At 48.8% G+C, this 14,194-nt stretch overlaps 1 protein-coding gene across 12 annotated transcripts in view; it reads left to right on the plus strand.

The window, feature by feature from the left end:
- The window catches only part of DENND2B (DENN domain containing 2B), a 178,143-nt gene extending 166,463 nt beyond the window's left edge, over positions 1-11,680 (plus strand). For 9 of the 12 annotated variants that reach the window (XM_079928526.1, XM_079928527.1, XM_079928525.1 and 6 more), the window contains 4 exons: positions 2,941-3,118; positions 3,408-3,449; positions 4,432-4,543; positions 5,301-6,420. In XM_079928526.1, coding sequence (XP_079784652.1) covers positions 2,941-3,118; positions 3,408-3,449; positions 4,432-4,543; positions 5,301-5,704 — 736 coding nt within the window. In that variant the 3' untranslated portion in view covers positions 5,705-6,420. The other 3 variants (XM_079928521.1, XM_079928520.1, XM_079928522.1) reach the window with 3 other exon arrangements.
- The last annotated feature ends 2,514 nt before the right edge of the window (positions 11,681-14,194 follow it).

The following is a 14,194-nucleotide window of genomic DNA, read 5'->3' on the forward strand; positions in this document are numbered from 1 at the left end:
AGGCTGCTATAACAAAATACCACAGACTGGGTAGCTTATAAACAACAGAAATTTATTTCTCACAGTTCTGGAGGCTGGAAGTCCAAGATCAGGGTGCCAGCCTGGTCACGTTCTGGTCAGGGCCTTCTTCCTAGTTCATAGCTGTTGGCGTCTCTCTGTGTCCTCACATGCTGGAAGGGGGGTTCTTTTTTTATAAGAACACTGATCCCATTCATGAGGTCTCTCATGACCTAAGCACCTCCCAAAGGCCCTATGTCCTAATATCATCATATTTGGGGGTTAGGATTTCAACAAAGAATTTGGGGGGACACAAACATTCAGACCATAGCAAAGGGTATATGTAGGGGATGGGACAGGCAGGGAAAGGATGAGATCTCGGCAACACATTGTATAATTTTTCGTCAAAGAACCCATCACGGGGGGCAATGGTTTCTTTAGAGTGGTGGAATTAATTTAGCCATTTAGACGTTTATTAAGCTATGTGCCATAACGTACGCTAGGCACTGATATGAGAGGTAGAAAAGAAGAATCCTCGTCCTGGTTTGTCCCCAATAAGCCCAGGATCCCTGGGGTCTTTCTTTTGTGTGCATGAGAGGGTCATGAGGAAATGGACTCCCAAATGCCCTCACAGGGCATTGGCGCAGGAACTCAGGGCCACCCTCAGCCCAGAAGAAGTAAAGAGGAGGAAAACCCAGAACTTCTGGCTTTTCCAGAGAGAGCCAGGTTTAGAAAAGAAGATTGCTCTCCACTTCCCGTCACAGCCTCAGTGTTTCTGTACACCACAGTTCTGTGTGTGTCATGGGCCCATCAGGCCTTGTGAAGGGACCGAGCCGGCAACCGGAACTAGCCAGCTATGGCAGCTCCCTGGGGCCCCGTCTGTGCCTTTCTGCCATCCGTGTTCACTGTCTGCCAGCAAAGCCCCCGCTACCCAGCTGTGAGGCTCTGGTCTGGTCAGACCTTGATGCCCCTAGCAGAGCCTGGACCCCGAGGTTTCTTTTCTTGAAAGTTCCACTCCCTTACCCAGGACAGAGCCTCCTCTTGGCCACCCCCGTGGCCCTCAGCCTGGCTCCAACAGGGCTGTGAATACAGTGATTGTTTCCTGTGGCTTCAGCTGCCTCTGAACACACTCCTGGACCATCTGGGGAGGAAAATACCCCAGGGCCCTGATGTGGCCTGGCTCAGCATTCAAGTCCTGCCAATCTTGGGTCTTAGAAAAGATGTCTTCCCTGCTTGGGGTCTGCCTCTGACTGAAAAGGGGCAGAATAGGCAGCCCAGTGAGGGCACACAGGCCTGGACTGGGGTCAAGACTCAGTAAGTCCAGGCAGCTCTTGTTCCGTTGCTCACCTTTTGGGTTTTCCACAAGTCCTTGGTCCCTCTGGCCTGTGTGTGTGTGTGTGTGTGTGTGTGTGTGTGTGTGGAGGTGTGTGTGTGGAGGTGTGTGTGGAGGTGTGTGTGTGTGTAGGTGTGTGTGTGTGTAGGTGTGTGTGTGTGTGTGTGTGTGTGTAGGTGTGTAGGTGTGTGTAGGTGCGTGCCCTAAGGGTTGTACAAGCCTTCTGCCTCCCAAGTCCCAGGCCCACTGTAAGGCATTGTGGAGCTGTGTTTCCTTTGACCCTGGACAGCCCCTTTCCAGATCTTTTTCAGATGGCTGTCCTTGGGGTGTGGGGAGCTGCTGTCCTTAGGGGAAGGACTCTCAGGGCCAGGATACCTGTGTCTCTGCCTCAAGGCCCAGCAGTATTTTAGTCGTCCATGGGGTGGTAGGACAGCCAAGCAAGGCACTGGCTGCCAAAACGCTTGTGAACGTCCCCCGAGGTCCTTGTGGAAAGGAGGGGTTGTTTCTGTCATGGATTGGAACCATGTTCTCTGACTGGTGGGCATTAGTCATGAAAGGGTGAGAATCCCTGTTGGAGCTGATCAAGTGGAGCCCAGGGCTTTCATAGCTAATAGGTGGGGCCAATAGATGCGGAGAGACAGGGCGGGAAAGGCAGGCTTGAGAAGGAACTTGACTCTGGGCCTCTGTCTCCTCATATGTAATATGGCCCTTAGGGGAGTGCTTTCGACTCCTTTCCTGACGGGTGGATGGTTAAAGCCGGGTGTGTCTCCTGTGTTGACTGGTGACCCATACTGTCCCTCAGCACTCACTTCTGTGCCTTCTAGTTAGCATCGGGGAGATCCTCCTTCCAGTCTCCCACTGGTCATTCTGCCTGGCCACCCAGCCCTGTGGTGCTGGAGGCCTGGAGCCCCCCTCTAGGCCAAGAGAAGGATGGCCCCACTGAGGCCTCTGGCTATGTCCTGGAGCATGAGAGGACAGATGGGAGTGGTTAAGAATGGTGCCAGCCTCACCTCAGTCAGTGGCCCTCAGTCAGACCACTTTTTCCAATTAGGAGAAGGAGGAATGGATAGAGAAGAAGAATGGTAGAAGTAACACTGGGCTGGGAGACAGGAGAACTGGTTGTGTCCCAGGTGTGCCACTTATGACCAGACTGACCCTGGGTATCAATGGCCCCAGCTGTAAAATGTGGACCTGATAAGATGACCTTCCAGCTCTTACTATGAATTTGTGATCAGCCCTTGCTCAGGTTACCTTTGTACTCCCTGGCCTGAGCTGATACTCCCACACTAAGGCAGGCCCACCTGTGCATTTGGGTGGCTCTTGGGGGTGTGTATGTGTGTTCAAGTGTTGCTGTGTACCTTTATGACTGTTCCTAGGTAGAGCCACCAAAGAGGGTAGCGCCATTGTCCCTGAGGTCCCGAGCAGTGGCGAGGTGGGAGCTTTACCAGTCCGCAAGGTCAGACCCAGGCCCAAGACTCCTTAGCATTTTTGTGGCACTGGGAGGTTTAACATGAAAGGATGTCCTGAGCCTGGCCCAGCAGGCTGTAACGCCCCTTCCCCGAAGGTGCTGGGCCTGGGCTCAGTGCTTTGTCTGTCTGTCTGTCTGCCAGTACCCTATCCAGCTGCTCCCATGCGGTGGTGGCCTTGCTCTACCCCTTCTCCTGGCAGCACACCTTCATTCCTGTCCTCCCGGCCTCCATGATTGACATCGTCTGCTGTCCCACCCCCTTCCTGGTTGGCCTGCTCTCCAGCTCCCTCCCCAAACTGAAGGAGCTGCCTGTGGAGGAGGTGGGCCACCTGGGGAGCCAGTGGCGGGGGGTGGGGGGGGGAGGTTGGTGTGGAGGAAGGAAGGGACAGAAGGAACAGAAACCCCCAGGAGGGGTGGGGGTGGGGGCCCGAGGCTGCTGGGATCTTCTCCTTTGTGTACCCAGCTCTTATCCTTTCTCCTTGGGAGGTCTTTCCCTGGCTGGAGTTATTCCTGTTATCTGACCCTGGGAATCCAGGAGGGCTGGAGGCCTGGGAAGGGCACTACAGGGATTCATATCGTGAATCACTGTCCCTCGTGACTCTTTCTCAGGCACTGATGGTGAATCTGGGGTCTGACCGATTCATCCGACAGGTAAGAGTGGGATGCTGCAGAGCATGGCCTGACCCAGGGTGGGTGCTTGTTTGATGCAGAGCACCCAACACTGTCACACACACGACTCCACCTTCACAGCCTGATTGTTGAGCCCTCTGGGTTCCACATTCACAGAACAGACAAGGGTAGAAAGAAGCTGGTCTGAGAAGTCTTGACCTCAGCAGGATCTGCTGTTCTGGTCGGCATCGTCAGCTTCTGGAAGGCAGTGTGAGTGTGTGAAGAACATGGCCTGGATCCAAAGGCTTGACCTCTGCCCTCTGCCCCCTCTGAGACACATGATCTTGAACAGGCCTCTGAACTTCTCTGAACCAGAATTCTCATCTCTAAAACACGCATGGTGATAACACCTGCCTTGAAATGTTGCTGGAGGATTATACATGACACACAGAATGCAGTGGAATGTAAAGGTTTGCAATCATTGTCAACTTCAAAAAGCCTCTGTTGGTGGTGGAAATCCTCCTAGCTCTCTATAAAGGAACACAACCCAATGCCATAGCCTTTGGGAATGTAGTCTGTTACACACCACTGACAGAGCTACGACTCCTGGGTACGAACGTCACGATGCAGACACTGAACCAGAATACAGAGACAGGCACAACAGCCTCGCCTCACGCCTGAGACACAGGCTGGGCCACAATCTCCCCTCCCCCAGCCAACCGTGCTTCCCCCCTGGAGCCGAAGATGGAGGAACTGGGGAGACTTCATCGTGGTGCTGGGGTAGGAAGCCCTGTTGGTCCTGGGCAGTGAATGCCACCTGCTCCACCACTTTTTATCTTTGTGACCCTGGCCAAGTTTCTTAACCTCTCTCTGAGCCTCAGCTTCTCATCTTAAAATGAGGTTGATAATAGTATCAGGGTTCTTGGGAGAATGAAACGAGATTATATATTCAGGCTCTTCAAACAGGGCTGGCACGAAGTTAAGTGCTCAGTCAGTGTCACTGTGTGGTTTCCTTCTCCTGCAGATGGATGACGAGGACACGTTGTTACCTAGGAAGTTGCAGGCGGCTCTGGAGCAGGCTCTAGAGAGGAAGAATGAACTGATCTCCCAGGACTCTGACAGCGACTCCGATGATGGTGAGTGAGGCTTGCCCCAGTTAGAATCAGTTCTGGTCCCAGACTCCCTCTGCTCTGGGCCTGGGCCTGGGCCTCATGGGGCTTGGACCCTGATTCTATGCACCAGACCCTTCTGGCTAGTGAAGCTCAGGTATAGGACCTTGGTCTCGCTTTAGCCTAGAATTCTCTAGCCCCACTAGTGTGGCTCTAGGAGTTGTGGCTTGACTGGGTCTCAGGGGAGAGAAATAGTGTGGTATTTTATCAGAGGGAGTTCAGAAACTTAAACATTGGGGCTGCTTCTAGGGTGGCCCAGGCTACAGAGCTACCTCTTGCCTCTAATTCTCTACCTCAGGAAGTTTGGGGAGAAAAACCCTGAAGACAGTTGGCAACCGCAGAGACTCTTCTCGCTGACCGGACACTAGTTATTCCTCCCTCTCAGGCCCTGCCTCGAGCCACTGCAGGAGATGGAGGGAGCTTCCTCTTCCTGTGAAGCCAGGGAAACCACTGAGGGTGAGGGTGTGTGGGGAGTGGCGCTCTGGTCCCTAATCTCCATCTTCATTCATCCAGCAAGTATTCCCCAGCTTCCGTGTTCAGAGCACAGTTTCCGACCTCCTGGCTCAGGAACGAGTTACAAGCCTGGGAGCACAAGAGCTAAGGTTTCAAAAACAGAGAAGTGGTTCTGGCTGGAGTTCCGTCGAGGAGAGAGAGACACCACCAGCTGGAGGCTGGGGATGCAGGCTCTTGACCTGAACCTCAAAGATTTTCTCTTCTCTTCCAGAATGTAATACCCTCAATGGGCTGGTGTCAGAGGTGTTTATCCGGTTCTTTGTGGAGACTGTTGGGCACTACTCCCTCTTCCTGACCCAGAGTGAGAAGGGGGAGCGGGCCTTTCAGCGAGAGGCCTTCCGCAAGTCTGTGGCCTCCAAAAGCATCCGCCGTTTTCTTGAAGTTTTTATGGAGTCTCAGATGTTTGCTGGCTTCATCCAAGACAGGGAGCTAAGAAAGTGTCGGGCAAAGGGTAAGGCCAGAAGAGCCTGGGGTAGGGTGTTCTGGGGGGATGTCAGGAGTCCTCCAACTTTTCTGCTACCCACAGGGCTGAGTAGCCAGGCACTGGTGAGCTTCCATCAGGAAGCTCTTGAGTTATTAGCCAGGGCAGGCCTCCTAACATCCCTTTTCTTCTGAGAGAGACTGCCAAGGGCACCTTCTCCTCCTGCCCCAGTACGTGCATTCACAAGCCTGGGCACAGGCTGGAGCCACATGGCAAGAGTGGGGCTTATCTCCATCTATCCCCGCAGCATTCACAGGTCCTTCCTTACTCAGAGAAAAAGACCAGACTGTGCAGTTTAGGGAGTCCTGAGAATCCAGGGTTGAGAAAGCCCCTGAAGAGAACTGAGCTAGCTCACTGTCTTAGGTTGGTGACAGTCTGCCCTCAGAGCACAAAGGTTATCTTATCTCTGTTATTTTATCAGCTCTGCCCACCTTAGGGCTTTTTCATCTCATCAAGACCTTTCTAACCTCAGGGTTATTATTTATTCTGCCCACTAATACTGTCCATTTAGTGTAACAAACCTTTTGAAACAACATGGTAGTGTGGTCTAAAAGGAGCTGGAGAAGGTGTCCACTTGGGGGCAGCTCTGTTACGAGGAGTGGCATCCTCACCATAATGCAGCTCAGGAACGTGCACTGGGAGGCAAGGGGCTCTTGCCATCAGCAGTGAACATGGGCCAGTCTGATAAGCCCAGTCTGAATGGATGAGCCAGTCTGAATTTTGGTAGGATGCTCTTATAATTGCAGATCTTCGGTTTCCCCCTTTTTGGGATCTGTGCCCTTTGGTCTCCCTCCAGGAGGCCTCCCCTTCCCTTCCTCCAATGACTGTTCTCTTCTCTGTTCCTGTTTCTCCTCTTCCCAGGCCTCTTTGAGCAGCGAGTGGAGCAGTATTTAGAGGAACTGCCAGACACTGAGCAGAGTGGAATGAACAAGTTTCTCCGCGGTTTGGGTAAGTAGCTTTGTCACTGAGACATATTCAGCAAGAAGGGAGGGTCTGGGGGAATCTGTACCCCAAACTACTCTAAACCCATGCCAGTATTTATATCGGGGCTGTAGACAGAACAGGAAGAGATCTCATAGAGCCTCACCTAGGTCAGGTCTTCCTGGGTGCACTCCTTCCTGAGTGAGCACAAGGGCCATTAGGATCAGTGAGCTTTCCTCGAGGCTATAAGGGGTCTAACTACAAAAGTGGCAGCACCAGAGTGCCCTTCAAAGAGCTGAGCCAACTAAATCACAGCATCATAGCATGTCTCACTTTAAAAGGAAAATTGAGACTGAAGAAGTTAAATGGCTTGCCCAAATCCATACATGATTAATACCAGTGCTCTGATTAGAGCTCTAGAGTGTTTTCACCATCCTGGATCATACCTAGCTGTAATCCAGTCTTTCTAATCCTTCTCTCCCACTGAGAGGGTTAGGGCTGTTGGAAGAGATGATACTGAAACATTCTCACTCTTGCCCTCCTCTGGCCCACAGGCAACAAAATGAAGTTCCTCCACAAGAAGAATTAAGCCCCCTTTCCCAGTAACAGAGTCCAGTGCCTTGCAGAGCCTGGAGCCTGGGGAGGGGGCCCAGCCTTGGACCCTCTGGGCTGCTATGGCTGCTCTGCCCCCACAGACCCCACCCTCCAAGCCAGCCCACCTCTGCCTTCACAATATCCCAGGATACTGTTTGTAAATAATCTGCTGTAAGCTTTCTTATCTGTTTCTGTAACGAGCAGAGAATCCGGTAAATATTTGTGTATTCCCAAGAGGCCGGGTGCTTTCCTGCCCTGCCCGAGCACGGATGAAGTTTTGCTGGGTGCTGGCGACTGGCCAATTATGTGCAGCTGACTGTCTCAGCCGAACCACTGATCTTCCCCTGGAGGCTCCTGGCCTGCCTGCCTAAGGCCCCTGCTGCCAGTCTCGGGCCCTGGAGAGCAGATGCTGTCTTGTTATGTACAGGACTATTTTTTTTTAATCTTAGAGTTTCTATTTTTTTCTAGTAGTCCTCCTCCCCTAATCCTCTGTTTCTGAAAAGCAAAGACCAATCAACCCCCGTTTGCAGCATGGTACCAGGCTCTTGGGCCTGGCCTTCTCCTATTCCTCCCACCTTTGTGATGGTCAGTGAGTCATGGGAAGCCCACCCCCCAGCTCTGCTAGTGTTCTCTGGGCCCGGCTCCCACTCAGTGGTAGCCATGATGCGGTACAGGGCATCCCTCCTTCCCGTCATCTACGGGTGTTCTCAATAAACAGTGTATAGTTGTTTGGGCCCAGAGCCCCATGTGTTTCTTGGCTTTATTATCTAGAGTTCTCTCTCCAGGGGAATGGGCTGAGGCAGGCCCATCAGGGATGAAACACCTTCATGCAGGGAACTGAGTACTTGATTTAAGAGTTTACCTTTAGTGTGGGTCACTGACCTCCCCTGAAATTGAGTTCTCTGGCCCGAGCTGTATGACTGCTCTTAGAAGATACCTAATCATTGCTCTAGCTCAGCTTCCCTCTCCAACAGCTAACTGTTCAGATCCTATGTGTTTCCAGTGATGGAAAGAATGTTCATTGCCCCTTGGCTCCACTATTAGGTGAATCTTGACATTTTCCTATTCAGTATGAAGCCCTTAAGACATCATTGGGTATCTTAACATTGGTGGAGTCAAGCCCAGCTAAAGCCAATCCAGGGCTGGCTTATAGCCCTGGCCCATTGTCTACGGCTCTTCCATGTCACTCTGTGAAGTTTTTTTTCCATTGGAAGTCTAGGTGTGCATATAGAAAATTCTGCTATATTCCTTGGAAAAGCAAGGAGAGAAGCAAGGTGGGGAATATGGGTGGCTTAGGCTTTCCACTCACCCAAGGCCTTCACAGAGCTGAGACCTTGAAAATTCCCAGGATGAGGCATTAAGCTGGAAGTCTCTTCATTGGTATTGGCTTTGAGTCTGGTGGATTTGAATCATAGAGTGAAGTTTTCCTGTCCTTCCACCTTAGCCTGCTTGTTAAACAGGAGATGATCCCTTCCTGAATCCCCTTTCCTTCTTTTCCCTATCTCCACTGAGCCCTGCACAGGTCCCAACCTGTCCATAGTTTGGGGTTGCTGTCTGCCTCATAAAGCAAAGTAGAGGGTTTGTCTTCTGGGAAGACAAATTCGTCTTCTCCTCTGAGAAAGCCTCTTACATAGTTGGCTTTGGCATCTTCCAGGAATAGGAGGGCAGGGATTGAGGCCTCATGAGTCTGGGTTTTCAGCTGAGGTAGAGAGAGAAGACAGTGGTTATAACTGGAAAGTCCAGAGTAGGGTGTTGTTACCTCCAGAACTTGTCACTGTTAACTCATCCTGGGCTTCGTGAGTCATAGAAGTGGATTCCTTAATAAAATAAGTTTACAAAAGGTGCTATTTCTTTCTCCTTTCCTCTCCCTCTCTTTTTTAATGTGGCTCCACAGAATCCTCGACATGTGATCAGATCACAAGGTATATAGGTGTAAATTATTATTTTTAAAAATCTGTAACTTGTATGTAGCTTTAAAGTACAGTGCATTTTAACCCTAGGGGTTCCCGCCTCCTCCCATGGCCACAGCTCTCATCCCAATCTAGAAAACCGATATTGGTACACAGTGGCTTGGAATGGGCTGCAAGGGCCCGTACAGTGACTGCTCTGTGCCTCGCCCAGAAGTCTCATCTGGAAGGTAGAGGAGGGTGTGTCCAGGGGGCCTGGTTTGGGGTTGACAAAAAGTATGTAGGGCTTCTTTCCAAGTTCTGCTTTCACGTGATCTCTGGACACCTAAACTGATGGTTCTCAATCCTAGCAGATGCAACACTCTTTCTCTATAGCAAATACTGTTAACTCTCCCTTTTACTATCCTGAAATGAAATTCATAGATAATGTAACCTACCTAAACACATCTTAACTGTAATATAGTCTTAACCATAATATAAAAGGGGAGAAATAAAAGGAAAAGTATTTTGTCATAAAATAACATGTACTTAAAATATGTGAATGCTTGGGCACAACTGTATTATAAGACATAAGTCAGATGCTTACGCCTGTACACAGAATTACTGTGAATGCAACAGCTACACATGCAGAAAAAGTGTTGAATTAGCAACTCAGATTCTACTAAGTGGGTGTTAACCACTTAGTAAGAGAGTTTTCTGAAACGAACAATTTTTGGCAATATTTTAAACAAAACACATTTTGAGCTTCCCCTGATTTAAACAATAGTTGGAATCCTGGAAAACCGAGAAGTATATGAAACCTGCAAAAAACAAAAACAAAACAAACACAAAAAACCAGTAACACATCTTTTTGATTCTGATTGTGTGTAAAATGAAGGTAGGTTCTAAGCTAGGTTTTCCTTTGCTGTTTAGAGCAGCAGTCCCCAGCCTTTTTGGCACCAGGGACCAGTGTCACGGAAGACAGTTCTTCCAGGTAAGGGGTGGGGCTGGGGGGTGGCTCGGGCAGTAACGTGAGCGATGGGGAGCAGCAGAGGCGGCTTTGCTCACTTGCCCACTGCTCCCCTCCTGCTGTGCAGCCCAGTTCCTAACAGACCGCGGACCCCTGGTTTGGAATCAACCCATACATTGCAGGACATCAAGCATCTCTGGTTGCTTCCCTTCCATAATTGTGACCAAAAATGCTCCCGTACCTTTACAAAATGCGCCCCACCCCCCCGAGGATGGTGTCCACACTACTGAAAATAACAGTGCTTAGACAGTGCCTTTCTGGGAAATTGCTCAGGGGCAGCGCAATGCTGTCTCCTCTACCAGAAGTCCCAGTGCCTATGAACTGTCAGCCCTCCTCCATTCTGGAGTTAAGAAAGGCCCTGGGGTTTTCTCCAGTAATCGGTCTGCTAACTTTTAGAGCAGGGCAGGTTGCGCTATTAGATCTTTCTAAATGCTCTTTTCAGTAAATTACCATGCTCTGGTAAACACAATGTTGAAATGAGAAGTATGGGCTTTTTAAAGGCAATATTTTGGAATGCTCTTGGAAAGCAACTGTGGTTCACGCTGGGTGGTATGTGGAATTAGGACCCCAAGAAAATTATTCTAATTATATCACAGATCAGTTTAAATTGTGTTAAAAATAATACCCTTTGTTCTGCAAATAAGACTTATAACTCACCTTGTACCCCAAAGGACTGATTTATAAGGATACATAAATTGGGGTTTTTTTTTTTTAAACCAACTTTAAGTAGAAATGAAAGTAAAACAAAAACTGGGCTGCAAAACAGAGCCAGAAATGAAACATACACTTAACCTATATTCTTCCTAGGGGCGACGCACAAAATTAGTTTCTAGAGCCACACAGTATGGCATTCCAAAACATCTCGAATTTACTTGCCTATGGGCTGTGGGGGTGGGTGTAATTTAAAAGGTCATGAAGTTCTAGAATAAGAGAAAATATTACTTTTCAGCACTGACAAGCTACCATAACTTGTAGTTAAAGTTGTCTATTTATATTGCTTTTTAACGTGAAAGTAATATGCATTTGGTTAAGGAAGAAACAAACTACCAAAGCATACATCATCTTCCTCACCTCCCAAAACTCATGAGGAAAAAAATCCCTTCTGCATTGTTCTTCCAGAACCTTCCCATGCACGTACAAGTTTTTCTTTTGTTTTGTTTTTTTTTAATCCCAAAGTACGTCGAACTCTCATTATCTTTTAACGGCAACGTAATCTGAGAGATATGGAAATTCCCATCTTGAAAATGCCTCAAAAGGCCACAGCTTCTCTTCTTCCGCGCAGCCAAAGCGGAAATTGAGTGCGGCGAGGCAGGCGACCTAGGCTGTGCGCCCACCACGCCGCACTTGGACACTGGCCGGGTTAAACCTCCCGCCTCGTCCGCGCGCCACGGGCCAGCCCCGCCCCCTGCCGGAAATGGCGGATCGGCGCCTATCATGCTTCCGGCCCTGGGGTGGGATGGGACAGAGATCAAAGTGACGCCGGAACCAGAACCTCACACCCTCAGGAAGTGGCTCAGCGGCAAGGGAGAGGAGAGCGGCTGTGCGGTGCGGACGGTTTGAGTGCGCCAAGGACGTCGGGCGGTAGGGACCAACGAGAGCGGCTGCTAGGGCGCCAGCCTCCACAGGGCTCCAGCCGCTGGCATCCCGGTAACTTCCCACCCCGCAGCGCAGGTACGCGAGCGCTGCCTGCCTCTCGCCGGTGGTGCACGCCTTTGGCTGCTTTTCATCCCGGGCTGGCTGCTACTGGGCTAGTTAGCCATCGCATAGTAATATTTATTTGAATTGAAAAGTTAAAATCCTATTTAGCTGGTTTTGACAATGAGGGCTTTTGCAAATTATGTGGCGGACATTTCCCATAAATTGGAAGTCACAGTGGCAGCTCCGAGGTTTGAATAACAATGTATTTAAAGCACATACATTAATTATTAGGCTAGAAATATACTTAGCAATTCAAGCTGATAGAGAATTTAGCCGTTAACCTGAGTTAGGGGGCACCTGTTAAGTTATGGGGCACCTGCTCCCCCTACATGGGAGAATCTCATCAACACCGTGCACTTATCATCGGCCACTAAAGAGGCAGTGGCAGTATGGGTCTCTGTGCCTACCGGACAGGCTAATCAAAGCTCGACAATCTAATGCATGAACTTTTCCTATGCATCGGCTATATTATGTATCTCAGCATTGGCACGTTTCACTCTCAGATATAAAACCAAAGCGTAAGGTTTGCCTTTGGTCCTATGAAAGATAAGCACTTGCTCTAGGTCCGTGTCCTCCATTATCTTGAACATGTTTGGCTTTTCACCAGTAACCCAGCTTCCTTTGGCAACAGTATTACCTGGGAGTAATCAGAGCATCTCCCCAGTTATTACCTGTAGATAATGGTGAGTGAGCAAGCCAGAACATGGCAGCTCACACAGATCAGCAGCTATACTCTTGAGGCATCCTCCCTATTCAGAATGGCTGTACTAGTGACTGACTTTCATACTTAGCATCCATGTCCAACAGCAGCACCTCCATATAGGACTGGGATGAGCATTATCCCACCCAGTTTCAGGACAGTTATACTGCAAGGTTCTAGCAATGAAACCTTGGAGGAAGCTAGCCATAAAGGGACTACTGACCACCTATCCTCCCCCTAAACCATATTTTGCTGCCAGCCCCACCCCAATTCAGTCACCAAGTCCTGTCTGTCCCTTATGTCTTCTGAATCCTGTCTTCCATCCTCATGGTCCCGCCTCCAGCCTTCCACTGTAGCCTTGTGTCCTTAAACTACAGCCGGGCCAGAATAACTGTTCGCTCCATGCTCCTCTCCCATATAACACCTCCCAACTTGCCTAACCTTTCCAAACTGGGTTTCCTAAATGCATGTTTGCTCTTTCCTGTGTTTAGACCACTTTCCCATTGACTGAATCACACCAAGGTTAACTGACTTGTCTGCTCGGGTAATAATGGTTCACTTACATGCTGGTTACTAAGAGTGAAACACAAAAATTTAGTAAATGCTTTCCATCTTACTTAATCCACACAATCCTCAAGTAGGTACGTTTACCTAAATTTAAAGATGAGAAAACTGGACTAAGCCTAAGTCACACATCTATTAGGTTTAGATATAAATTTCAAATCCGGCCTGAATCTTAAGACACTGTATTTACACATTTATGTACCTTCAGTGTCTAGAAGGCATTGAAGCTTCCCTATTATAAGTCCTCCAAAAGACATTAAGGGAAACCCGATTTTTACCTTTCTCCACCAGTACCAACAGAAGATGTTAATGATCGTTATTAGCTTATCCAGCTGAGTGCCTTCCTGACACCTTTAACTCTCCATTATACAAATCAATTACATTTCCTCCCCTGTCTTTCCTTACATTTGACCATCCCCAATATCTTCTGAAGGCTGTCATGACAAATTAGTCTCACAGAAAGTCATAGTTCCCAGTCTATTTATGATCCCACAAAACAATACAGAAACCACCCTCTACCAAACTAAACATGTAAGTAGAGTTTTAGGGGGCTTAAGTGCCATCTTAACTATTCTTTGGTCAGGGTTCTAGACTGCAAGTTCTATTATGGGCCAAAAAACTTTCAAAATCTTGGAAAACTATACCAAATTATAATTTACCAGGATCTAAGAGGGTCCTATCTGCACACAAGCATTGCTCATCTTCTTGGTTTTGCAGGAGGTAACAAACCCTAGGAAACCTGATTCTGGTTTCTGGCCTTTTAGCATTCCCCAAATTTCTCTATTAGATACATTTCATGCTGGAAGGAAAATCATTAGCATTTCATGATGTTATTTCTTTGAACATGAAGACTCCTATGCACAAGGACCCATAAATCCTGACAACTGCTTTCTAGAATCTAAACCACTCTGATGTGTAAAAGCCCTGGTGTGTTTAAAATTCAGACTGTTGGGCCCCATTCCAACATTTTGATTAACAGAATGGTTTGGTCTGAGATGAGGAAGCCAGGTGTAAGAACCTTAAACTGACGAAGTAAGTCCCAAAGAACCACTTCTATCCTACCACTGACCCATCTTTCCAACATGACTCATCAAAATCTTGTAAAGATCATGAGTTTTCCCCCTTGACATGGAACAATTAAGGGCACATTGTCCCACTCATTTATAAAGTCAGAGCACACAATGCCAACAGGCCTTTCAATGGTATGACGGCACCAACAGGTATCATTCTC

This window comes from Stenella coeruleoalba (genome assembly GCF_951394435.1).
Source record: "Stenella coeruleoalba genome assembly, chromosome: 8".
Taxonomy (NCBI): domain Eukaryota; kingdom Metazoa; phylum Chordata; class Mammalia; order Artiodactyla; family Delphinidae; genus Stenella; species Stenella coeruleoalba.